The following is a 25,708-nucleotide window of genomic DNA, read 5'->3' on the forward strand; positions in this document are numbered from 1 at the left end:
GCCCTTCCCTGGTGGCAACATTGTTCCCATGGTCTACATATACTCACTGTTCTATACCTTGCATTTTAAAGTTTTTTTTTTTTAATTAATTAGATTTATTGGGGTGACAATTGTTAGTAAATTTACATAGATTTCAGGTGTACAATTCTGTATGACATCATCTATAAATCCCATTGCGTGTTCACCACCCAGAGTCAGTTCTCCTTCCATCACCATATATTTGATCCCCCTTACCCTCATCACCCACCCCCCACCCCCGTACCCTCTGGTAACCACTAAATTACTGTCTGTGTCTATGAGTTTTTGTTTCTCATTTGTTTGTCTTGTTCTTTTGTTGTTTTTGGTTTATATACCACATATATTTTAAAGTTTTTATTATAGGAAATTTTCAACATAAGCATACTGTGAATATTATAATGACCCCACACCTACTTATCACCCAGCTGTAACAATTATCAACACATGGCCAGTCGTTTCATCTGTTTCTTTCATCCATCCCATGGATTTTTTTGAAGCAAATCCTAGATTCCTTTTTCAGTATGCATTCTTTTTACTAATGACCATTATTGTTTATTTTATATTATATATTTACATTTATATTTTATATTATATTATTTTACATTATATTATTATATTAATTACATTACTATTGTCACAATTTTAAAAACTAACAATTTCTTAACATCATCAAATATGCTGTCCAGGTTTCCCCAGGTGTGTGTGTGTGTGTGTGTGTGTGTGTGTGTGTCTTTAAACAGTTGGTTTGTTCAAATAAGGATCCAAACATTGTACGAAAAACCATACATTGTATTTCATTCATAGATTTCTCAAGTCTCTTTTAATCTCAGGGTTCCTCCCCCTCCTTCCTTTTCCTTATAGTTTATTTCTTGAATAAATTTGGTCATTCATTCCTAGAGCTCCTTCCCACTGAGTAGAGGTGTCTGAGTTCATCCCTGTGCTGTCATTAGCAAGTTCTCTGGTCCCCTGTATTTCCTACAGATTGGAGATTAGATCTAGAGTTTCATCGGGTTCAGATTTGTTTGTTTGTTGCAGGACCACTGCCTGGGAGGTGGTGTGTTTTTCCATCAGGAGGTCCGTGATGTCTGGTTATCTCTGTTTTCATGCTGTGAGGCTTGCTCCATGGGCTCAGGTGTTGTCAGCCTGGCCCCTCCATTGTAAAGTGGGCACCTTGCTTTTCCTGATGATTTTCACATTGCTATTTTCATTTAACAGTATATATTCGAAGTCATATCATGGGGTTCTCTACTTCATAATTATTTATTTGTTCTTTCCTGACTTACTGTCTGCCCCTTCACTGTCATGGGGGCTGGGAACCTGTTCCAGACTCTATTTCTAGGCAACTCCCCACACCCCCTTCCTAATGACCAACCTAAGCTTTCTTGGTTCAGTTTTCATTCTTTATGTTGACTTTGAAAGTCTGCACCTTCTTCGTTGCTCTTCGTAATGATACTTCAACACTGCCCTCAGAGTTCCTAGTTGGTGCAAATCTCTGCTCTTTCCTTCATCTTTGACATTTCTTGCTAAAATTCCTTTCGTTGCCTTCTTACCTTAAGAAGAGATAAAATATAAATTACTAAAACAATAAATATTCAAATTGCACAGACCATCTGCCCCTGAACAGATGTCCACTTTAAGTCAATACCATTGTTCATTCCTTGGGGCCAAGGGGAAAGGTAAAGAAAAACAAAGGCCAAGCACTGCTGGGAGGACCCTCTCCACTCCGAGAAAAAGGAAGGCTGATGAAGTGGCGGCTTCTGTTTAGTTTCTAATTCACATGCAGAAAGAGACTCCTTCCAAAAAACCCAGTTCAGGAGGAGGAAATGGTAACCCAAGAATGTTATGATGTGGGGCCTGCAGATTATTTACCATAATAAAAAAAGTTAATGAAAATGCACCCGATGAGGGTTTTATTTTGCATTTAGTACATGTAGAGCAGGTAATATGTGCCAGATGCTGTGCTCAGTGCTTTTTAGCTGTTATCTCAGATGAGATACCCCTCTAAGTGGAATACTATTTGTCATCTCCACTTTCCAGAAAACTTAAGCTTTGGGAGGTTATGTAACTTTTACAGGTCACAGAGCTAGTAAGAAGCGGTGGGATTCCCACTGCTTGAGTAAAATCTAGGATAAGTCACCTAACCTCTGTGTGCCTTGGTTTCCTCATATGTAAAATGAGGAAGATGCTATTACTTGGTCCCAAGGGTTGCTGTGCAGATCCTACATGATATATTTGAGCTCTGAATAAATGGTAGTTATGCTTTATTACCTCCTTTCAGTATCCTAGTGAGATCTTGCATCTTTAATCCTTTCCTCAGAAATCAACTGGACCTGTTCTTAATATTCATTATAGTTGTATTTCCCATAAGGCCTTCATCCTCTTTTCCCCTTTATGTGTCCCCACCTGATTTCTATGAGTCTGCAGTGGTCCTTTTGATAGAAACATTAGATTGGCACAGGTCAGTGTCTGAATGAGGAGAGAATCCACCCTCATTCAGGGTATTGCAGACATGTGTTTTTTTTTTTCCATTTAACTATCAAGAGCAGAGCGTGCAATACGTGCCAGGCTCAAATTTTTGACCTAGCAGAGAGGGGAAGGGGAAGGAACATCAAGTTGGCTCTTGCCTCTGCTACCCATCAGCTGAGTAACCCTGGGTGAATCATGCCTGTTTTCTTGGTCTCAAATTCCTGTGACGTAGAAGGGAAATTTTCAACATCACTATTGTTCTAGTCATTATATATACATGAACGTGGATATGAATTGCTTGGCAAGTTCAAAACAGCCTGGGCACTGGTATGGATGAACTGTGAGTATTGGGGGCGGTGCTTTTCCACATCAGGGGTTTTTCTGGAAGGTTTTTCTGTTGTTATCAAGAAATTCCAGGGCAGAAAAGTCAGAGCTCGGGAAAAAAACCCTGTGTAAATGCCACCGTGAGGTTTTTATATAGTGTCGTGAGGGGTGGGGCCTTTGAGTTTCATCTTATCTCCATAACCTCTCCCTCTATGGTCTGACGGTATTATAAGACCATCTCTGTGCCGTCTTTTTTTTTTTTAGTTTTTAGTTTTTTGGGGGAGCTTTTTGGTAACAGCTTTGTTGGACTACAATTCACAAATCATATGATTCGTTCATTTAAAGTACGCAATATAGTGCCATTTAGTATATTTACAGAACATGTGCCACCATCACCACAGTGCATCTTACAACTGCTAGAAAGTCAAGTGCATTTTGACGAATGCATAGAATCACTTCTGTCACCACAGTGTGATAATACAACAGCCTCATCACCCCAAAATTTCCCTGTGCTGTTACTTTGCAGTCAACCCTTCTCCCCACCTCATAACCCCTTTGCCTTTCCATATACATTTTAGAATCAGCTTGTCAATATCTACCCAAAAGGCCTACTGGAATTTGATTGGGATTGTGTTAAATCTGTATATCAATTTGGGTGAAGGGGAACAGTGTGTATTTCCAGGACCCATCAGCTCCAAGTCAAGTTGTCCTTCAATTTTAGTGGTGGAAGGCGCACCTCAGCTCCAAGTCCAGTCGCCATTTTCAATCTAGTTGCAGAGGGCTCAGCCCACCATCTCCTGCGGGAGTCGAACTGGCAACCTTGTTGTTAAGAGCTCACTCTCTGACCAACGGAGCCATCCATCTGGCCACCCCTCATTTAGGTCTTTGATTTCTTTCATCAGTATTTTATAGTTTTCAGCATACTGCAAAGTTAGATTTAAAACTAATAAATATTTCCCCCTTTTTTGGCTGCTCCTATAAATAGTCCTGTTTCTAAGTTTCGTTTCAGTTATTGATTGCTAATATATAGAAATACAGCTGGATTTGTGTATATTGATCATGGAACCTGTGATATTGCTAAAGTCATTTATTAGTTCTAGGATCTTTTTCTGTAGTCTCTTTGAGATTTTCTACAGAGGTAATCATGTTGTCTACAAATAAAAAAGTTTTGTTTCTTTTCAATCTATCTGCCTTTTATTTGTTTTTCTTACTTTATTGCAGCTTCCAAAAGTGTGTTGAATAAGAGTGGTAAGAGAGGACATCCTTTGTTCCCTGTGTTAAGGGGAAAGCTTTCAGTCTCACCGCTAAATATGATGTTAGCTATAGATATTTTTGTAGATGTCCTTTATTTAAGGATGTTCCTGCTATCCTAGTTTGCTGGAAGTTTTTATCAATCATGGATATTGAATTTTGTGAAATGATTTTTCTGCGTCAATCAACGCAGAAAACTAATATGTGGTTTTTCTTTGGTCTGTTCATAGGGTGCATACATTAGTTTTCAAATGTTGAACCAGCCATGTGTTCCTGAAATAAATTTTAGCTACTCTTTGTGCATTTATATTTTTTAATATGTTGTTGAATTTGATATGCTAATATTTTGTCAAGGGTTTTGATAGCCTGAAGAGAGTTTATCCATAAGCTTGCTACTGACCCAGCCCACTTTCAGTCCTTCCTTTCAAGACATCCACATACTAAGAATCTAGTGGCTTATTCTCAATCCTTGCTTCTTTCTTCTTCCTGTAGTGGCTGTTCTTTTTAGCTTTACCTGTTTCTCTGTTCTTCTGTCATGTTAGAAAAGCATGCAGTTATGAAACTCAGTTCAGAAACAGGGTTTAGGAAGAAGCACTTGAGCCCAGTAGCTAGATTCAAGTGGATTTGCTTCACCTTACTGAGGTCCTGCCAAATGCCAGCCCCCCTGCGGCCTCAGGAGGACAGTGAATTTGTGTTGGATTCATCTGAGTGGTGCTGTCCCCTGTTAGCAGGTTCGTGACAGGAGGTTTTGTTTAGGAACCTTTTGTTCATGGCTCCTTCACGTTCCTGTCTTCCCTGCTTCCTCCAAAGGCAGCCAGACCAGGGCAGAAGCAGGGCTGCTTCCTGGGGACTGAAAGGCCCTCTTTGTCTCACCACCAGGCCTGTTGCAGCAGTCGGGAGGCCCGAGGGTAACTCTGCAGACCCAGTGAGGGCAAATTCAGGGAGTGCCCCAGTTCCAGCCTTACCAGGTCATTTTTCATAAGTGAAGGCCAAGGGGGTGAGGAACTTTCTGAAGGAAGGTCTTTGTTTTCACCTGGCACTCAGGTGACTCAGAAGTAAAAGAGCCAAGGAGAGTGCGGGCATCAGAGAAGGGCCTGCTCAAGCCTGCCTCCTGAAATGACCTCGCTGAACCTGAGGGCACAGGTCACAACTCTGAACGGGAGGACAGGGTAGCTGGAGGAGGGAGGAAGAACGGGGCGAGGTGTCCACACCATAGGCCCCCTGCGGTCTTGCCTGTCTGAAGGGGTTGGTTCACCTCGGCAGACTTTCTGCTCCCTAGAAGCATGGGCAGCCAGAAGGCAAGCGGGGAAGGTTCTCTCTGGGAAGTTATTCTCCAAAGCTGGGTCCAAGAGCAGGAGAAGGGGACAGCTAAAGGCCTGCAAAAGGGGTGAGGCCTGATGCATTTTTCTTTAATCATGGTTTTGTATGTGGCAATGTTTGGACAGATGGAATTGCCAGCTCAGCAGTCTGAGGAATCTGAGGTAGCTACCTCCCTACCAAATATTGAGGGGAGTATCCTGTTGGCCCCCGCCATCCACATGGGCCCTGTGATGGGGGGTCCTGCTCCCCACAGCACCATGCAGCCTTGACCCTTGAGGCTACCCTGGGGAATCCATGCTACCTGCTACCCTCCTCGCATGTGTCTCCTGCCCATCCCTCTGGCTGGTGCTTCATTCTAGTCCTCTGAGTTTCTTCTTCCCCGTCTGCAGTCCACCTGGAGATGAATTTTCCAAATGCAATTCTGCCGAAGGCCCTTTTCTGCTCAGTAACCTTCACTGGCTCCCCATTGCCCACCAATAATGTCACTAAAGCCTGATGTCCCACTGTTCCGTGCCAGCTTTCTTCCCATCATGCCCCTTTACACACATGAGGGGTTTACCTAAAATGGGCAGCTCACCAATTCCCAAATATGCCCTGCGTCTTTCCACCCTGGTGCCTTCTTTTGCCGTGTCCCCTCGGCTGGAAGCCTCCAGTTTCCTTCCGTTCTGTATATGTTCAAATTCTGTCTCCTGAAGAGTCCACACGAGGGCCACACGTGCACCTCACAGAGGACATGCGTGACCTCTGCCCTCCCCCACGTATCCTTCCTTACAAATCGTACCTTCCTGCCCGTACTTATCCCCTGTTTTCTTTTAAGGTCCCCTTATGTCTGGGCCTGAAACTCCTTACCCTTTGGGACCGGTCTGTGTCTAAGTAGTCCTGTGCTCATCTCCTGGTGACAACTCACTGCACTTACCAGAATCACTGTGTAAGTGCTACTTTGTGCTAAGAGCTTCTCAAACATTGCCCCGTGTTACTCTTCCCGGCATACCTCTGAAAGTTTTAATACCTCACATTTGTGAGTGTTTACTAGAGCAGTACCAGGCTAGTCTAAATGTTTTGCCCGAATCAGCTCATTGAATCCTCACATTAACTCTGTGTGCTAGGTTTTATTATGATCCCCATTTTAAAGATGAGGAAACTGAGGTCCAGAGAGGTTAACTGGCCCACTAGTAACTATATTTGTGAAATGACTATTTGACCTACAGAGGTTACTAGCTATGCCTTATTGCTCCCGTTCAGCCTGACTTAGTCTGATTGGAGGCCAGCTTTGGGCCAATTGTCAGACGTTCTTCTCCACTCCTCAGTGGGTACCATATGACAATCATGTATCCTTAACCACTATGGTTTTTCCATCAGTGACATATGCTTACAATCCCTTAATGATTTTTGTGAACTTTCTTTGTCATTTGTGTGTTTTTTTTGTGTTGTTTTTTTATCTCAGACTAATTTCTTCCCCAGGTTGGCACTGATTGGCCATTCTGCTGCCTGGGTGTTTAATCAAGGCATCCCACACCCACATTCCCAAATTCAACAGCCACTGACTTCTGGCAAGCATGCAAGGCTGGATGCCAGGCCTCCTGCTGGGATTGGCCCCACAGCTTCTCCGTGTATTTACTTCCCCAGGATAGTGGCCAAAATACTGAGCAGCAGAACTATTTCTCCTGCATCAGTGTTTCCTTAGGATTGTCTTTGGCCAAATGGAAACCAAGGTAGCCTCGTATCGCTGGTGCTAAACACAGGAGTGGGTGGGACCATGGTTGGTACTCAATAAATAATCACTGAATGAATAGCTTTATTCTTCTTTCCACTTTCAAGGCTAGGGTTGCCTAACAGAGAAACCCGGACTATTCTGAAAAAAAGGTGTATCAGTTAGCTTTCACTGTATGACAAATAGTCGTAAAACCTTGGTGGCATACAACAATAAGTGTTTATTGTTCACATGACTGAAGTCAGCTGGGGTTGGCTCTGCTAATCATGAACCAAGCTGGCTTCCGTGTCCGGAGGTTGACTTCTGTCATCTGATCTGGTCTGGGGTCAGCTGGGGTAGCAGGAGTGACTCAGCAGTGCCCACATGTCTTTCATCCTTCTGCGACCAGCGGGCTACTAGCTTGAGTGGAGCAAAGTGGTGGGACCATGGTGTCGTCCCAAAGCACACGTTAGGAGTATGAACTCACCACTCAGAAGAGCGTACCTGGGCCACATTTAACTTAAAGAAAATCAATATGTAGATATATTTGGTAGCAGGATGTTCTTTTCAAGTGACATCTTACCAGGAAGCATCAATACGTGATTCTTCCAAGCTGAGCTGCTCAGGGGTGGTGGAGAAAACACCAAGGCAACACTTCTTGTCCTCCTCCTCCATCTTAGATTTCATGGCTACTGGGGAGCCCAAACCAAGAGCTCTCAGAATGCCTCTGACTGTCCCTGGCATTTTTCATTGGACTGTGTGTAAAGCAAGTTGGGAGCCTCCAGGCTCAGCAGTGTTAGCCCCGTCCGTCGGAGCCTCTCATCTCTGGATGATTCAGGATGAACATCCCTTCAGTGATTCAGGATGGAGGTGGGGGTTTCAGCCACTCTCTCGTCGTCCCTACCACAGCAATTTCATTATATAATACTCAGCGACAGTGTCCTCAGACACGACCGCTGCCTTTCAGCTGAGCCGGCCCCAAGAGCATCTCTGCTGAGGGAACATTTTTAAGCTGGAGTCCCAGGTGTGGGTCGCAGATGTTGTCTCTCACTGGGCTCATAACTGTCCTCTGGACAGATCTCAGCTTCCCTGTGCAAAGTATCAAAATACGAAACCCAGAACAATTCATGTGCTACTTTCAGAACAGACCAAGAGGGACCTTTTTTCATTTAAGTGCCTGCTCCAGCTTCTATGGCGTATCAAATTACCCCAGAATGCAGTGGTGTAAAACAAGCACTTCTCATGCTCACAAATTCTGTGGGTCAGGAGTTTGGGCCGGGCGCAGGGAAGAGGGTTAGTCTTTGCTCTGCAGTGACTGGGCCTCCGCTGGGTAGACTTGAAAGCTGGGGCTGAAATGGGCTTAAAGCTCACTTGCTTACATGTCGCAGTTGATGCTGGCTATTGGCTGGGACCCGTAACTGGGTCTATTGGCCGGACACCTACGTGTGGCCTCTCCGAGTGATCTGTGCTTCCTCGTAACATGGTGGGAGGGTCCAAGGGTGAGCGTCCTAAGACAGAGGGCCAGAAGGAAGTTGTATCGAGGTGTGTGACCTAGCCGTGGGAGTCATATAATTTCATTTCCATCACATTCTGGGCAGCCTCTAAGGCTGCTCTGATTCAAGGGGAGGAGAAACCGATTCTGCTTCTATGGGGAGCAGCAAGGTTCTGGAACAGCGTGTGAGAATGGAAGTGTTGCTGTGGAATTTTGGGGAAACGTTGTCGGCCACTGTGCACTAACAGGATGTTGGGTGTTCATTTTACAACTCATTACCGAGGCCACAGGGATCAGAATATCTGGCCATTTAGCTTCTTACATACCACCACCGCCACCCCCAACACACATAGATCATTGAGTCCTCTGGGAAAGCTTTACAGTTTGCGGATAAATTCATTTGCCCAGTCCCACACCTTGGAGGAAAAAAAAAAAAAGCATAAAAGAGGCAGGAAGCAGCATACTATGTTTAAAAACCACATTTTGGAGCCAGATGGAAAAGACGAAATCCAATCTCTGAGCACACAGCTCTATGGCCCAGGGCAGGTACCTCTCTCGTGTCTCAGTTGCCTGATCTGTAGAGTGGGAGTAATAATAGCACATACTTCCCTGGGTGGTTGTAATAATTCAGCAACCTTATGCCTGGCACATGGTAAGTGCTTAATGAATATTAGCCATTCATGAAAATAATTATCATTGTCAGTATCCTGTCAGCACTTTGTAAAAACCTCATGTCCCAGCCAGGACTGTAGGCCCTGCCCCAGCTCCCACCAGTCCTAGAGAAGATTCCTCGGCAGTCATCTCACCAGGGAACCTCTGGGAAACACTAGCTCCTACTTCCTGTAAGATCCTGACTGCGTACAGGGGTCTTATTGTCTGGTTTTATCTGGTTCTCTAGGTCTTAGAATCTTTAAAAAGATTATTTAAGATATTTTCTGTGTTTTCCCCACAATGTTTTCCAGTGTTTTAGAAGCTCTTACAATTAGGTTGACTGTATAATTTAGCAGGACACTTTTGAGAGCAAGGGGGTCACCAGTTGTTCTACTGCTACAGAGCATAAACTGGGATTATCCTGAACAAGCTATCATCTGCTCCCCTACCCTAAAACCTGACTTAGGACAACCACTAACCACTGTAACATGCTGGGGACTTGGCTTCCATTTGTTCTCTTGGCATACATGCAGGTGTATTTTCACACTGCAAATCTTTCTTGGGACTTTTTTTATTTTTATTTTTTAGTTTTATTAGTTTCAGGATTACAAAACAATGTCACAGTTAGACATTTACACCCCGCACAAAGTGATAACACCCCTTCCCCAATCTACTTACTCCTCTGATATCATATATAGCTGTTACAATTCCAGTGACTCTATTCTCTATGCTGTACTCCACATCCCGTAACCATATGTATATATTTTTAATTAGAGTTGATATTCAATATTATTCAGCTTCATGGGACTTTTTTTATTTTATTATGTTGTATCTTCCTGTGTTATTAAAGCAAGATTGTTTAAAGCTATGTTTGCCATAATTACAAAAGTAATGTTTTCAATACAAACATTTTAAAAGTATGCAAAAAGCACCTGTGAATGTCATCAGCCCCAAATATTCACATTTAACATTTTATCTGTGGTAGTTTCCTTTAAATATATTGTCTATTGTTTCATTGGGGGGAGGTGGGGAGTCACAACTTTGTGCTTGATTTTTTTTTTTCTTAGCTCAGTGAATATTTTTAGTAATGGCTACATAGTGTTTTGTCATGAGGATAAGCCACAATTTATTTAATCAATGTATACTATTGGATATTTAGGTTTTTTCCTATTTTTTCCACTTTTATTACACTCTGTGATGATTATTCTTGTAAATCTATCTTCGCCTATCCTCATGAATGTTTCAATGTGATAATTTACTAGAGATGATGTTATTGGGTCAAAGATATGCTTTTTTCTTTTCCAGATATTTAATAATTTGGTATTAAGTCCAGAGGTTCCTTCCAGACCCATGCTCAACCATTAACCCTTACATGTTAGTTTGCTGTTAATGTTATTTCACTGTTTATTACATAGTTATTTTGGGTCCAGCACTTTTATAAGTGTTAACTGACTTTATCATCCTAACATCCTTATAGGGTATACTATTATCTCTATTATCTGGATGAAGAAATTGAGGCGTGGAAAAGCAAGGCCACACAACTAGAAAGGGGCACCAGCCGTTGATCTGAGGCAGTCACACCAAAGTCAAACTGCCTCTTGGAAATAAAATTGGATTTACATAGAAAAGAACCCGATGGCTGGAGCATCCACTCCCTGGCCAGTATATGTATGTGGAAGGTCACCAAACTCTCTGGACTCTATGAACAGCCATTCCTAGAAGCCCAATACTTACTCCAAGTAGGGAGAAAGAGCTGGTCCAAGTGAGAGGACAAGCGTTCAGTAAGTTCTTTTACTGAGCTTTGTGAGATCCAGGGAGGCCCAGACAGGGTCTACAAAGACATTTTATCTCATGTGGGGCATGAGACGGGAAAGGGACGTAGCAGATGCTAGAAAGGGGTGGGGCCGAAAGGCTGGAGGAGGGAGAGACCCCTTTAACCTGGGGAACACAGGGCAGAGATTGCTTTGTGGAAAGTCTAAAACTATATCATATGGCCGCCACTAGCCTCATGTGGCTATTTAAATATAAATGAAATTAAATTGAGAATTCTGTTGCACCGGCCACATTTCACGTGCTCAGTGGCCACATGTGGTTGTTGGCTACCATATTGCACAGCACAGGTAGAAAACATTTCCATCATCACAGAAAGTTCTTTTGGATATCGCTAGTCTAGAAGGAGTTTGGCAGAGGAGATGGAAGGAAAGGATGGAGAATGGTCCTTAGACTGCTTCAATTTGGATATGGGAGGTGGATGGAGAAGTAGAAGTCAACATTGGCAAGGGAGCTCGAAGCTGTTCTTTGGTATGACTTGCAAGCCTCCTGTGTCTTAAATCTGTGTAGTGTTTAAAATAAATACCATCAGTCATGGTATGGAGGAGTCCTCATCAGATCATGAACCTCTTAAGTGTCTGTCATTCCCATGGCCTCATATTCTAGGGAAGCTGCCTTTATGTGGCTTCACCTGACCCTGGATCAAACTGGCTGGAACAGATCTAACCGTCAGTAGGACGTAAGGGAGGTTCGCGGCCTGTGAGGTGACCTGGCTCCCTGAGGTGACTGGTTCATAGGGGTGCTCCCTGTGCGGTGTGTGAGATGGGGGGCTCAGTACAGGAACTCATGCCAGGGACTGGAGAGAAGCATGTTCACTTGTAGGCTGTGCCCTGAGTGGTGAGGAACGCCGACAAACTCTCCCCAAGACCTGCCTGAGAGGTGCTGACGTGGCTCCCCATGTCCCTGACAGGGTGAGGGGGTGCCCTGCTCCCTGCAGCCTCAGAGTCCAGTTGCCCTGGAGCACCTGCCTGGCCTTGAATTTCCCCTTCATCTCCTCACCTCAGTACCAACCCGGTACTCTCATAGAGGCGAAGCAAAAACAAACAACAAGAACAAAAAACAAAAAAGCCCGAGTTCAGATGAACCATCAACTAGGAAAAGATTTAAGTGGCTGTTTAGCCTTTAGAGAGCAGAAAGTGCAGGGTATCTGTGAGATTCAGGCAGAGGAAAGGTTTGAAAAGGAATTAAGCTGAGGTGCTGTGGAGCAGCTAACATGTTAGGGTTAAGCTGGCTTGGGTTTGGCTGGAAGGAAGCAGTCTCACCTTAGTGTAAGACATTTTTCCTCCTTTTTCTGCTCACGTCGGATCTTTTGTGTGGCTTATGAAATTATACCATGCATTTCTAGACATTTCGGGGTCTTAGATGTTCTCTCCACAGCCCCTTGCCAAGTTGATCAATACACGCTGGGTGTTTTTCTAGTCAAACCTGGGAAAACACTGTTCCAGAATGTTCCTTCTATTTGCAGACAGTGGACAAGTTGTGTTCAGCCCACCTTGCACCAAGAATTGTGGAAAGCTGTAGGCAACCGCTGTCCACCTGTCGCCCAACTGTGGCCCTATTCAGACACCAGTGTTTGACCGCATCAGACTCTCTCCACAAGTCTGTGCACCGGTGTCTGCACTGGCGACTGTTGTGACTGTAGAACCTGACGGATTGGTCCGGCTGTGGTCGGAAGGTGGACTATTACACTTTCATTTCATTTATCAGAAGGAACCAAAAATGGGTGTCTGTTCTTGGATGAAGCCCCATGGACTCACACTACTTGAATTGCTTCTTAAGTACAATTATTGCTGTATAGTTTTTAAAATCGTTTCCTAACTTCCATTTGTGTCTTTTTGGCAAGAGCGATGACTACAAATTTCAATTCATTTTTCCCTCTGCTCTCCCCTCTTTATGGCACCTAGTTATTTCTCTGAGCTTATTGCGCATTATATTTTAACTTTCTCATTATGGAAAATTTCAAACATACACAAAAATAGAGCAAATAGCCCAGTGAACCCTTATGTGCCCCTCACCCACCTGCAACAGTCATTAATTCATGCTCCGTCCTTTTTGAAATATGTGTGTATCGCCACCTTTTAATCCACCTGAATTATTTTTAACAGTTTCGTTAAGGTATAATATACAGACCATTAAAGCTACGAGTTGTAAGTATGCAGTTTACTGATTTTTAGCAAATTGGCAGAGGTGTGCGTCCATCACCGTGATCCAACGTTAGGACAGTTCCATCACCCCCAAAAGATCCCTTGTGCCCATTTGCTCCCATATTATTGTGAAGCTAATTTTGTACTGTGTTTTATCTCATCCATAAATGTTTCAGTTTATGTCTGCATTGCTGAGCATTCTATTCGCTTGTCATGGCTGTAGTTATGCAGACAGCCCCTCTCCTGCTTGTGCCTAATAGGAAACCCCTGCGTTCAGCGCCATCTCCCCATAAACCCTAGAGAGCCCAAGGGGAGGTGAGTGCAGAAAAGCTGCTGCACTTAGCCTGCAGGCCGTTTGTACACTGGGGTGCTTCGAGCTGAATGCCAACTTCAGGTCTGTGTGTATGATTGAAGGCCTACTGTGCGCTGGGCTCTGGGGACACAACAGGGAGTTAGTCATGGTCCCTGCCTGTGTGCCCACTGGTCTCATCCCACATGTGAAAGGTAGAACATCTCCGAGGTGATGGTTTGACCTTCTTCTACTCACCTGTCTCTCCCCTCTAGACCTGAGGCAGGAGCAAGACGGAATGTGGCCCGGCTCAGTGCCTGCAGCATACACTGCCCACAGGAAATGGATGTATAATTGCAATCACTCCTTTGTTCCTTCACTGATTCAACAGATACCGGTGGAGAACCCATGCACCATCAGGGCACTGGGAAACATCCGTGAACAAAACATGGTTCCGGCCATACCTCTGGAGTCCTCACCCCTCCTGGCTTCCATTTCTCTCCCTGGGCTTCCACACCTCCTGTCCTGCCTTGGCAGCGCTTCTTTCACCCGTCACCCCTCAGGGGTTTGCATGGCACTGATCTCAGGACATGCGCCCCACTTATTCCTCTGTGTCCCTGTTCACTTTTGCTGACACACATCCAGTAGGCAGTGCTGAGGCTGGGGTGCCCTTTGGAGACAGCTCCAGGGAGAGGGCGTTACTGCCTTGGCAACTAGAGGCTGCCCCTCGGGAGGCTGCCCGGGTCCAGGCCCTGGCTCCAGACTCGCCAGCTCTGTGATCCGTGCAGATCCCTTTGTGGCTCAGTCCCTCTGCTCCCGTTTTGGGAAGTGAGGAGACTAATAGCACCCATGGTGTAGGTTCCGGTGAGGACAAAATGGGCAAGTACATATAAAGCACTTAGCGCTTGGTGCACAGTGAGCATTCCAGCAGTGTAGTTATTACCTTTGCTCTTATCACCTGAGAAGCCATGCTGAGGGCCTCTTCCCTTCGGGGTTCAACCCTCACATTCCCTGTGGCGTCTCCACGTTGTCTCTGCATCTTTGGTGCTCTCTGATGACCCACTCCTCCTGGAGGTGACTGACTGCTCACAGCCATGTCCTCCAGCAGTTTCGGGGAGGCAACCGCCCACATCTCTGTCTTTTCACTTCCATACATACACAAAGAAGCACGTCCCCCCTTGCTAATGGCAGGGGTGAGAGACAGAAGATGCTGCTTTTGTGTTCTTGAAATGCAGTCAGCCACTAGAGAGACCGGGAAATCTAGTCAGATTCTGAAAGAGAAACAAGCTAGAGAAACCTTTACTTGCTGCAAACAAAAATGTGTGATTGCGGTTTGATTCAGTATCAGCACCAAACCACCAAGCTGGCGGGAAAGTCAGTAGTGCTTCTCGCCCTTTGTGATGTAGTGACATTTTTGACTCGTTGTGCTTCCTAGCCCAGTCTTCCTCAATGTGATCTGATGACCTTTGCCAGTTAAGAGCAGTGGTGACATGGGTGACATGATTGTTGCACAGGCAGTCTATCTAGGCTGCATCTGTTGTGAAAAGTTGGTCAGGGACAAGGGGAGCAAGACCTGGCCTGAGGAACAAGCAGATAATGTTCTGGCTCCATCATAACTAAGAATCTGGAAGCTCCTCATACATCACACCCATAGCCACAGACTGGAGAGGCCGAATGCCAGACAGGCTTCCCGCCAACTTTGAGAGGTATTCACAGAATAAACTCCAAAAGTCATTTGTCTTCTACACGCTCGGCATTGTACTAGGTCCCTAAATGATGATCCACGATAAGAAACAATCCTCTTCTCAAAGGACAAGGCCAGTAAGGGAGGGGGTGTGTTTTTGTAAATGTGTTAGAATGTCAAGGAGCTGTGACAGGATGGCAGGATTTCATTCACCCCACGTTGAATTGAGTACCTACTATGTGCAGGGTATGCTGGTGGGAGCAGAGGGAGTGAGAGTGAAACCCACAGGGTCCCTCTACTCATGCAGCTTGCATTCTCGTTGGGGAAGAAGGTAGTAAACAGGTTAACCGACAAACTTGTAGATGTTTAACCAACAAACATGGATAAGGACTGATTGCAAAGGTACCATAAGAGAGAATACTGGGGACCCTCCTAAGGGGCAGAGTGTACCCAGAGATGCAGAGACAGCTAGGATCAAAACCTGCAGCCCTGTTGGGCCTCATTAAATGATTTTTACCTGATTCAGGAGTATGGGAAGCTGCTGAAGGGTTTTTAAGGCTTTAAGGAGTTTTAAAGTTGATGATTGCTCTGTGGACAATGGATTGGAAGTGAGCAGATAGAAGTTTGTGTAAAAGGCGCATTTCAAACCAGTGGTGAATGGATGTGCTATTCAATGAATGCTATTAGAACAATTGATTATTTGCCGAAGTTAGGACCCTGTTGTGTGCCCTGGCTCATGCCATTTACAAAAATAAATCTCACATGCTTAAAGAAGTAGAAGTTTTACATGTAAAAAAGGAAATAAACATTTCTTTTTTAATGTAGGGTATTCTTATAATCTTCTGGCGGAGAAAAACCCAGGAATGAGGCATAGATTTGACTGCATAAAAAACTGAAACTTCGGCAAAACAAAAAAGACTGAAAATAAAGGCAAATGAGAGATTGAGAGAATTATTTGTAATTTCTGTAACAGATAATAGGTTAACATTCAGAGTATAAAGAGTTCTTCAAACCCATAATAAAAATACAAACAATAGAAACATAGGCCAAGAATACGAACAGGCAATAACCAATATGAAAAGATAGTCAACCAACTAGTAATCGAGGAAATGAAGATTAAATAACAAGATTTCATTGCCATTCTTTTTAAACACCGATAATCTGTGTTGGCAAGATTTGCTGTGCAGGAAAACTCATGTCTTTTTTGGATAGCATTTTGGCAGCAAACATCAAAATTTTAAATGTGAATGCACTTTCACGCAGTAATTTTACGTCTAGGAATCTTCCAGAAATGTTCATATATATATGCAAAGAAGTATATCCAAGAATATTTTTGCAGAATTGTTTGTGTTTGTAAGAAACTGGGGATGTTTGTGTTTGTAAGAAACTGGGGAAACGGCCATTAATCAAAGACTGTTTAAAGTAGCAGTTCTCAACCAGAGGCAGTTTTGCCCCCAGAAGCCCCTTGGCAATGTCTGGAGACGTTTTTGGTTGTCACACCTGGGACAGTGCTACTGGCATCTAGATGGTAGGGACCAGGATACTGCTAAACATCCTACAGGACAGCACCCCCCAACACACACACACACACACAACAATGAGTTGTCCAGCCCCAAATGTCAGTAGAGCCGAGATTGAGAAACCCTGGGTCAAATAAAGCTGCCACCAATTAAAAGAAAAAGATAAATCTATATGTGTGCCCTTAAAGATCTCTGAGATATCTCATTAGGAAAATGATATTTTACAACTTAATATGTGATCAAAAGAGAACAAACTGAGTGAATTTTTTAAACCTCTAAATAATCTCTTCCCCTCCCCAGAGGCTGTCACTGTTAACAGCTGAGTATGCGGCCTTCCAGAAATAGTCTCAGCACGGACAAACGTGGCTCTGGTTTTTAGCACACTGCCGGTGACTTGGTGAGGTTCGGAAACCTGTGCGAGGCCTGGACCTGTGGACCACTGACATAGTGTTTCCTAGATTGTTCCCCCTCCCTTGTGTTTTCCATGGCATTTTTATATTTGAATAGAAAACAAAACTGTGCTGGGGGATGGGAAGAAGCCTTTGGTGAGTGAGACAGGAGGCCCAGAAGAGTAAGGTAAGTCAGGGGCAAGGTTCTCTCGCCCAGTGGGTGTTAACGAGATTGCACAAGGGCTCTTTCCTGGTGATGACCAGTAGGGGCTTTGACAGGGAGGCAGGGGTGAATCTGCCCCCCCCTCAGGGCAGAATTCAGCCAAAGTTGGGAGCATTTCCAATTCCTTTTCCTGCCTGCCCACTGCCGAGCACAGTCATTTATGGGCTTTGCTTACATCTATAAATGCAGTTTCCAGTCAATAAGGCATCATGCACAACTCTGACTTTTTGAACAAGCCTAGCTTTCATCTACTGGGCTTTTCCAGAAACGCTTCTTCGAGTTGGGCCTGAGACATTTTGATGTCGCCTTTCATCAGTAACTTCCCCACCTCCCGCCTGTCTCTCTCACTGAAACATTATTCCAAGGTCAGAATAAAAACCCCTTGCGAGAGGGTAGGGATAGGTGACCTGCCAGCATCCAGCCCGGGGTTCTTAAAACAAAAGGCGTCTGGTGCCACCTTCAGCCAGACACGGGCACGCTCAGCGGACCAAACTTGGCAGGAGCATGGAGGGATGGGGTCTGCTGAGAGTCCAGGCTGCAGGCAGGCAGCAGGCACAGTGCCCCTGAGGCCACCAGAGGCATCTCCTGCCCAGCTCAGAAGAAGGCATCTCCTGAACACCGCCTCTCAGTCTTCTGCAGAAATTGTCCTTAGACTTCAAAATTCCACGTCTGCCTCGGGGTGTCTGACGAGGAAGAGAATTGCTCCCACTCTACCCTTCCTTACTCCTTACAGCTGGACGTGTAATAAAATAACAAAATTGACACAAGATTAGATTAACAGGAGAAAAACCAACTTAATACGTGCACACGGGAGAATCACAATACGATGCGCAGATCATAACATGAGGCTCAGAGAAATAATCGAACCAGACACCTTTTTATACTGTTTAGACAAAAAATAATAACTTTGTGAAGAATTGGCAAGACCAAAAACGTTAGTGCTTATTGGAAAGGAATCGAAGCAAGGTGTGGGTATTCATTAGTGAGGAATCTAAACAAAGTTTGGGCTCGGGTAGTAAATTAGCGAAGTGTTTATATAGGTTCTCTGGCTGATGATCTCTTATCTGTAGTCATAAGATTGTCTGTCTCAGCCTTCCAGGTGTGGGGAGGGCACCTGTCAAAGGGGAGATTTATTTCCTGCACTCAGGGTCAAGATGCTTTTCTGGCGCCGGCTGCGTATCAAGTAACCTTAATTCAATGTAATCTATATGCCACTGTGGGATATTGTGGGGGCAGCCTGTACTGGGCCCCAACAAGGGCTGAGAACCTGGGCAAGCTATCTGGCACCTGGCTGTGGAATTAGGACCAATTTGTTTTAGTTCCAAAGTTCTCAGGGGTAATTGTTTCTCTCAGGTAATGTCAACTTGCTTCATCTGTGAAATTGAAACCCACTCCTGCTTTCACAAAAATCATCTCTTCTTTCCAATAAGAATTCTGATAGTATGAAGTCAGAAGGGACACAGTTTGGAGGAAAGGGGGGTGGTTTCCAAGCTGAGTTGATTCCGGTGCCACAGCTGGTCTGTGAGACCCTTGCTCTGAGCTGAGGGTTCTTGCAACATTACTTTTAATGGACATTTATATTAGATATTCTATTTTCAATGTTCTTGACAGTTCAATATAGCAGAACAAGCCTTGATGCGGGGAGCTAGCAGGTGCCCGAAGAATCACGTTAGTCCTTAGCATTGGTATCATGTTTCAGTTACTCTACACGGAACCACATCTATCTTCCCAAAGCCTCCCAGCCTTCTTCACTCAGTCCTGAAGTCCTACTCAGTCTTCTCAAATTCAGGCATGTTTGTTGATCTGCTTTTCTAGCAGGGAACAAGAAGAGGTCCTGAGAAGACCAGCTGGGGGTGGGGGACCAACACCCAGGGCCTTTTTCTCCACCATTGTTTTGTTCTGCTTCACCTTTCTGGCTAACCCCGAGCATGGATCTGAATGTTTCTGAGGTCTCCAGCATTTGCAGAGGTTACCTGCTGGCCTTAGAAGAGTTCCTGAAATGTTTGGTGTCCGTGAACTTTTTTTTTCTTTTTTGAAGTGCACTAGCTAAGATGCTGGCTATCTAAAGTAGGAGTGGAAGAATCCTTGGGCAAAAAAGAAAGTTTTTAGTAGCAGTCATAAGTACACAGCTTCTGCTGTCTCGATGAGATTTTCCAAAATTGGGCTGTCCTAAAGAAGAGCACGTAGCTGGCGGCCTCAGGCCAAGTTGACAGAATTTGGGAAGTCTTCTTTGACAAACAGGTTTCCCAGAGAGGGTTGAGATGGTTTGTGGTACAACAGTAATGTACTTCTGCTGCAGGAGGCTCAGACCTAGGAGCCCTTAGGGGGAGACCTGCCCAGGCCCCTTGTGTTCACTGGGAAATTCCCACATCTCTCTGTCACCATGAGAAAGAGCCGACTCTGTCACAGATGAAGGATTGTAAAAATTATTCTAATCTTTGCATTAAATTAGGTGCAAAATTGCATCTCCATCTGGGAATCAATCGCACTGCATAATCCTGAATTATCTGCATTTTGAGGCAGACTTTGAATAAAAATGCCCCAGTACATGAGGGGATCAGTGCAAGACTGAGGTGACCCATAGACATTCCAGATGGATGATGCCTGGAAATGGGGTCCGATGAGGCAGCCAAGCCCTAGCTAGCCATCGCCCACACTCCTGAGTGAGGCAACGCTTCCCCTCAGCCTTCAAACAACCTCGAGGCGTGAGTCATTATATTACCATGGCTGACTGGCTTGAGAGGAACCGAGAAAATGAAAATACTCACATCGCTCATTAGCAAAGGGGAATACGCAAATGTTGAGGGTCCCTCTGTGTCAGAGCCACACTCTTCTGTTTTGATCTGCTAAGCAGAGCCCTTCATGCCCGCTTTCAGCTTCAAGTCGAGAGTGCTTTTCTAGCTGCTGTACCTGTTATGACCCGAGTAGTGAGCTAGAAATTAGGGGCTCTAGAAAATAGAGCATGTGTAGCGTTGAGCACTTTAACCAGCATTAGATCCTTTTTGTGATTTAATTCTCCACACAGACACACATTTTCTACAGCAGGGTTTCTTTCTCCACAGCAGCACAACAGTTTGGGCCACATATGAGACCAGAGAGTTCTTTATTGCGGGGGCTGTCCTGCACGTTGTGGGGTGTTTAGCAGCACCCACAGCCTCTACTCACTACTGTATGCCAGTCACAACCTCCCACCACAGTTGTGACAATGTAAAATGTACCTAGGACACAAAATGTCAAAGGACACAAAAATCACACACACACACCCCCTTTGAGAATCACTGGACTATAGGAAAGAGGCAATATAAACTAATTTTTGTCCTGAATTAGTTTTGCTTTTCCAATAGATCCTAAGATTTATACACACTTGACACCTATGTTTTATTGGTCTGTTCCCTATGTAGAGTGAACACGAATTTATTCTCTTTGCATGGCCTTCAAAAATTCAGAATCTTCTCTGCCCTCTTCCAATCTGCTCTTTCATAGTATTCATATGCTGCTAATAATTCACCTGACCTGTTAATTCATTAATAGATCATTAATTTATTAATTCTGCACACTCATTCACTCATTCTTGCAATGATAGACTTAGCAAGTTCTCACCACATGGCCAGTGAGTTCTCGCCACCTTGTAACAAGGATTCGCACACACATCCACTTTCCTCAGCTTGTTTATGATGAGGGCTTCCATTTTTGGAAGGCAACACTGCATCTGACCTGGAGGAATATGGTCCCTGAAGTCAGACAGACTTAGGTTCAAATCCTACCTCTGCTGCTCACAAGCTGGGTAGCCTTGGGCTATTTAGTGAACCTGTCTGCCTTAGTTTCCTCATATGAACATGGAAGTGATTTCATCCACCTGGCAGAGTTCTGTGAGGCCTCAATGAGATCATGTACGTTGGGCATCAGTAAGGAGTCACTTATTGTCTGCCGACTGGTAGGGTGTAACATACGAATCGCCTTCTTTGTGGGTCAAACACAGTCAAATATTGGCAACTAACTACAGTTCAACCTAGCATGTAAACCCAAGGTGCAGTATCATGCTGACTCTCTCTGCTCTGCGGAGTTCCAGCAAATAAATGGGATGGTTCTGCCTGGTTATTTTCTTACATCCCTGCCCTCTCTCTGAGGAAGCATCCGGCCGGCACAACATAACAGTCTTCAGAGGACAAAGCCACTCACAGCAGTCCTAAGCATTCACAACTGGCTTGTATTTTCAAAGCTTGTCTTATAGGAAATTGTACTCTCACAGCCAATTTGTGACGAAATAATCCGAAGTGTAGCAGTTCCTCCATTTTCTGTTGTTTGGTTGCTGTTTGTTCCCTGGGCACACGTCTTGGTGGGCGATTCTCTCACGTATCTGTACTGATGTCCCAGGTCACTCTGCTGATTGCCTTCATCTGTGTGAGGAGCTCTCCGTGGACCGGCTACAGCGCCTACAGATACTTCGAAGTGGTCACCATTTGCAACTTGATAATGATCCTTGCCTTTTACCTGGTCCACCTGTTCCGCCTCTACCGCATGCTCACCTGCATCAGCTGGCCCCTGTCGGTAAGGGAGTGTGGCCTCACCCTGTCCTCAGCACAGAAGTCAGGCTGTGAGCTGAGGCACCGAGACCCCATGGTGTCCTTCCCGTCTGCCCACCCTCCGTCTCCCACCATCCTCAGCTGCTTCAGCCCTGAATTTCCCACTGTTTGGTGGACGCCTCCTCCTGATGTTTCACTGCTTTCTAAAACCCACCTTCCAGCTTACAAGAAGGCTGTGCTTCTTGTCTCAGTGTTTATTTTCTCAAGCGACAGACAATGGGCTGTGTGTGTGAGAGAGTTGGGGGGAAGACGTGGAAGGAAGAAGTTGAAAAAGGTGATGGGAATTCATACTGTTGTAAATACTGAATGATAAGATCCAACAGCAAAAATGGACTGGCAGAGCCTGAGGAAAGATTTCAAAGTTGCCAGGGTGTTTTCTTTTCACTGTTATTTTTTTTAAAAAACAGCTCTATTGATAGTTCACATGCCATACAATTACCCATTTAAAAAGTATAATTCAAGAGGTTTTAGTATATTCCCAGAGCTGTTCAACCATCACCACAGTCAATTTTCAAATATTTTCATCACCTTAAAAAGAAACCCCAGCCCCTTTAGCTGTCACCTCCTACCCCTCATCCCCTCCAGCCCTAGCAACCACTAATCTTTCTGTCCCTATAAATTTTCCTGTTCTAGACTTTTTGTGTACATGGTGTCATATATGCGGTCTTCTATGACTGGCTTCTTTCACTTAGCAGAGTGTTTTCATGATTTATCTATATTGTAGCGTGTCAGTACTTTATTTCTTTTTACAGCCAAGTAATATTCCATTGAAAGGATATACCACATTTTGTTTATCCATTCATCATTGATGGACATGTGGATTGGTTCTACCTTTTGGCTATTATGAATAATTGCTGCTATGAACATTCATGTGCAAGTTTTTTGTGTGGATGTGTTTTCATTTCGTGTGGGAATATACCTAAGAGTGGAATTGCTAGGTTACATGGTAACTATGTTTAATTGTTTCCACTGCCAGACTATTTACCAAAGTGGTGCACCATTTTACATTCCCATCAACAGTGTATGTGGGTTCCAATTTTTCCTTATTTTCTGGCTTTCTGATTTCAGTCATTCTAGTGAGTGTGAAGTGGTATCTTGTGGGTTTGACTTGCATTTCTCTGATGATTAATGACGTCAGTCCTGTTTTCATGTGCTTTTTGGCCATTTCTGTATTTTCTTTGGAGAAATGTCTATTCAGATCCTTTGCCCATTCTTTGATTAGGTTGTCTTTTTATTACTGAGTTGTAAGAGTTCTTTGTATTGTCTAGTTAAAAATCCCTTATCACATGTATGATTTGCAGACATTTTCTCCCATTCTGCTGGTTTTTCACTTTGTTGATAGTGTCCATTAAAACACAGTTTTTAAATTTTGATGAAATCTGACTTATCTATTTTTCTTTTTTTGCTCGTGTTTTTGGTATATCTAAAAAGTCATTGCCACATCCAAGACCATGAAGATGTACCTCTGTATTTTCTTCTGAGTTTCATAGTTTTAGATCTATTTTGAGTTAATTTTTGCACAGTATGAAGTAGGGATTCAGCTTCATTCTTTGCATGTGAATATCTAGTTGTGCCACACCATCTGTTGCGAAGACTTTCTTTCCCCATTGAATTGTCTTGGCACCTTTGCTGAAAATTAGTTGGCCATAAACGCATGGATTTATTACTGGACTCAATTCTATTGCATTGATCTTACTACACTATCTTGATTACTGTAGATTTGTAGTAAGTTTTGAAATTAGAAAGTGTGAGTCTTCCCATTTATTCCTCTTTTGCAGGATTGTTTGGATTTTTCCGATTTCATATGAATTTTAGAATCAACTTTTCAGTTTCTACAAAGAAGTCAGCTGGGATTCTACTAGGAATTGCAGTGAATCAATTTGGAGAGTATTGCCATCTTAATATTAAGTCTTGTGATTCATGATATTTATTTAGATCTTCTTTTTAGATATACTTTAATTTCTTTCAACAGTGTTTTGTAGTTTTCAGAGTATAGGTGTTGCCTTTTTTTGGTTAAATTTTTTCCCAAGTTTCTTATTCTTTTTGATGCTATTTCAAATATAATTATTTTCTTCATTTGTTTTTTGAGTTGTTTATTACAAGTGAATAGAAATACAATTAATTTTCATATATTGATTTTGTATTCTCAACCTTGCTGAACTCATTTCTTAGATCTAATGATTATTAGTGGATTCCTTAGGCTTTTCTATGTAAAAGATCATTGCCATTTGTGAATATAGTTTTACATTTCTTTCCAATCTGGATGCCTTTTATTACCTTGCCGTATTGCAAGAAATTAATTGCATGTTGAATCAAAGTGGAAATAGTAGACATCATTATCTTGTTTCTGATCTTAGAAAGAAAGCAGTCCATCTTTCATCATTAGCTGTGGGATTTTTGTAGATGCCATTTATCATATCAAAAAAATTACCTTCTTTGTTGTTTTGATTATGAAAGGGTGTTAGATTTTGTTAAATGCTTTTTCTTTGTCTATTGAGATAATTGTGTTTGGTTTCTCTCTCCTCTCCCCCCAAATATTCTATAAATATGGTGTATTACATTGATTTTCATATGTGGAACCAACCTTGCATTCCTGGGATAAATTCTGTTTGATCATAGTGTAAAATTCAGTTTATATGTAGCTGGATTTGGTTTGCTAGTGTTTTGTTGAGGATTTTTGCATTAGCATTCATAAGAGACATTATTGGTTTCTTACAACTTCTTTGTGTGGTTTTGTTATCAAGGTAACACTAACCACCTCACAGAATAATTTGGGAAGTATTCCCTCCTGTTCTATTTTTTTAGAAGAATTTGTGAAGAGTTGGTATTTTTCTTTAAATGTTTGATAGAATTCCATAGTAAAGCCATCTGGCCCTGGGCTTTTATTGTGGACATTTTTTATTATTCTTAATTCAAATTCTACTTGTTATAGATTTATTTAGATTTTTTATTTCTGCTTGAGTCATTTTCTATAGTATGTCTTTCTAGGAATATGTTCTTTTCATCTAAGTTATCTAGTTTATTGGCATACAATTGTTCATAGTTTTCCTTTAAAATACTTTTTATATCTGTAAGATCAGTAGTGATGTACCCTCTTTCATTTTTGACTTCGGTCATTTGAATCTTTTCTCTCTTTTTTTTTTTTCCTTGATCAGTCTAACTAAAGGTTTGTCTTTTGTTGATCTTTTCAAAGACCCAACTGTTGGTTTCATTGGTTTTCTCTATTGTTTTTCTGTTCCCTATATCATCGATTTCTGCTCAAATATTTATCTCTTTCTGTCTTCTTGTTTTAGGATTAGTTTGTCTTCTTTTCCAGTGTCTTAAGGTGAAGTTTAAGTTATTAATTTGAAACTTTCCTTCTTTTATTTTTAATACAGGCATTTACAGCTATAAATGTCTCTCTAAGGACTGCTTTAGTTGCACCGCATAGTTTTGGTATATTGCATGTTCACGTTCACTCATCTCCAGGTATTTTCTAATTACCCTTGTGATTTCTCTTTTGACCCATTAGTTAGTTAGGAATGTGTTGTTTAATTTCTACATATTTGTGAGTTTCCCAAATTTCTTTCTGCTATTGATTTCTAATTTCATTCTGTTGTAGTTGGAGAACATACTTCCTATTGTTTCAATCCTTTTACATGTACAGAGGTTTGTTTTATGGTTTGGCATGTGGTCTAGCCTGGAGAATTCCAAAGTAAAGCCATGCTTTATGTGCATTTGAGAAGAATATATATTCTGTTGTTGGGTAGAATATTTTATAGATGTCTGTTACGTCTAGTTGTGTTATAGAATTGCTTGAGTCTTCTATTTCCTTACTGAGCTTCTTCCTCCCTT

At 43.1% G+C, this 25,708-nt stretch overlaps 1 protein-coding gene across 2 annotated transcripts in view; it reads left to right on the forward strand.

Annotated features, from left to right (window-relative positions):
- Positions 1 to 25,708, forward strand: part of CMTM7 (CKLF like MARVEL transmembrane domain containing 7) — a 50,379-nt gene that overhangs the window by 17,679 nt on the left and 6,992 nt on the right. For both annotated transcript variants that reach the window (XM_081072409.1, XM_081072408.1), the window contains exon 2: positions 21,666 to 21,839. In XM_081072409.1, coding sequence (XP_080928535.1) covers positions 21,666 to 21,839 — 174 coding nt within the window. The remainder of the gene's footprint in view (positions 1 to 21,665; positions 21,840 to 25,708) is intronic.

This window comes from Rhinolophus hipposideros, assembly GCF_964194185.1.
Source record: "Rhinolophus hipposideros genome assembly, chromosome: 14".
Taxonomy (NCBI): domain Eukaryota; kingdom Metazoa; phylum Chordata; class Mammalia; order Chiroptera; family Rhinolophidae; genus Rhinolophus; species Rhinolophus hipposideros.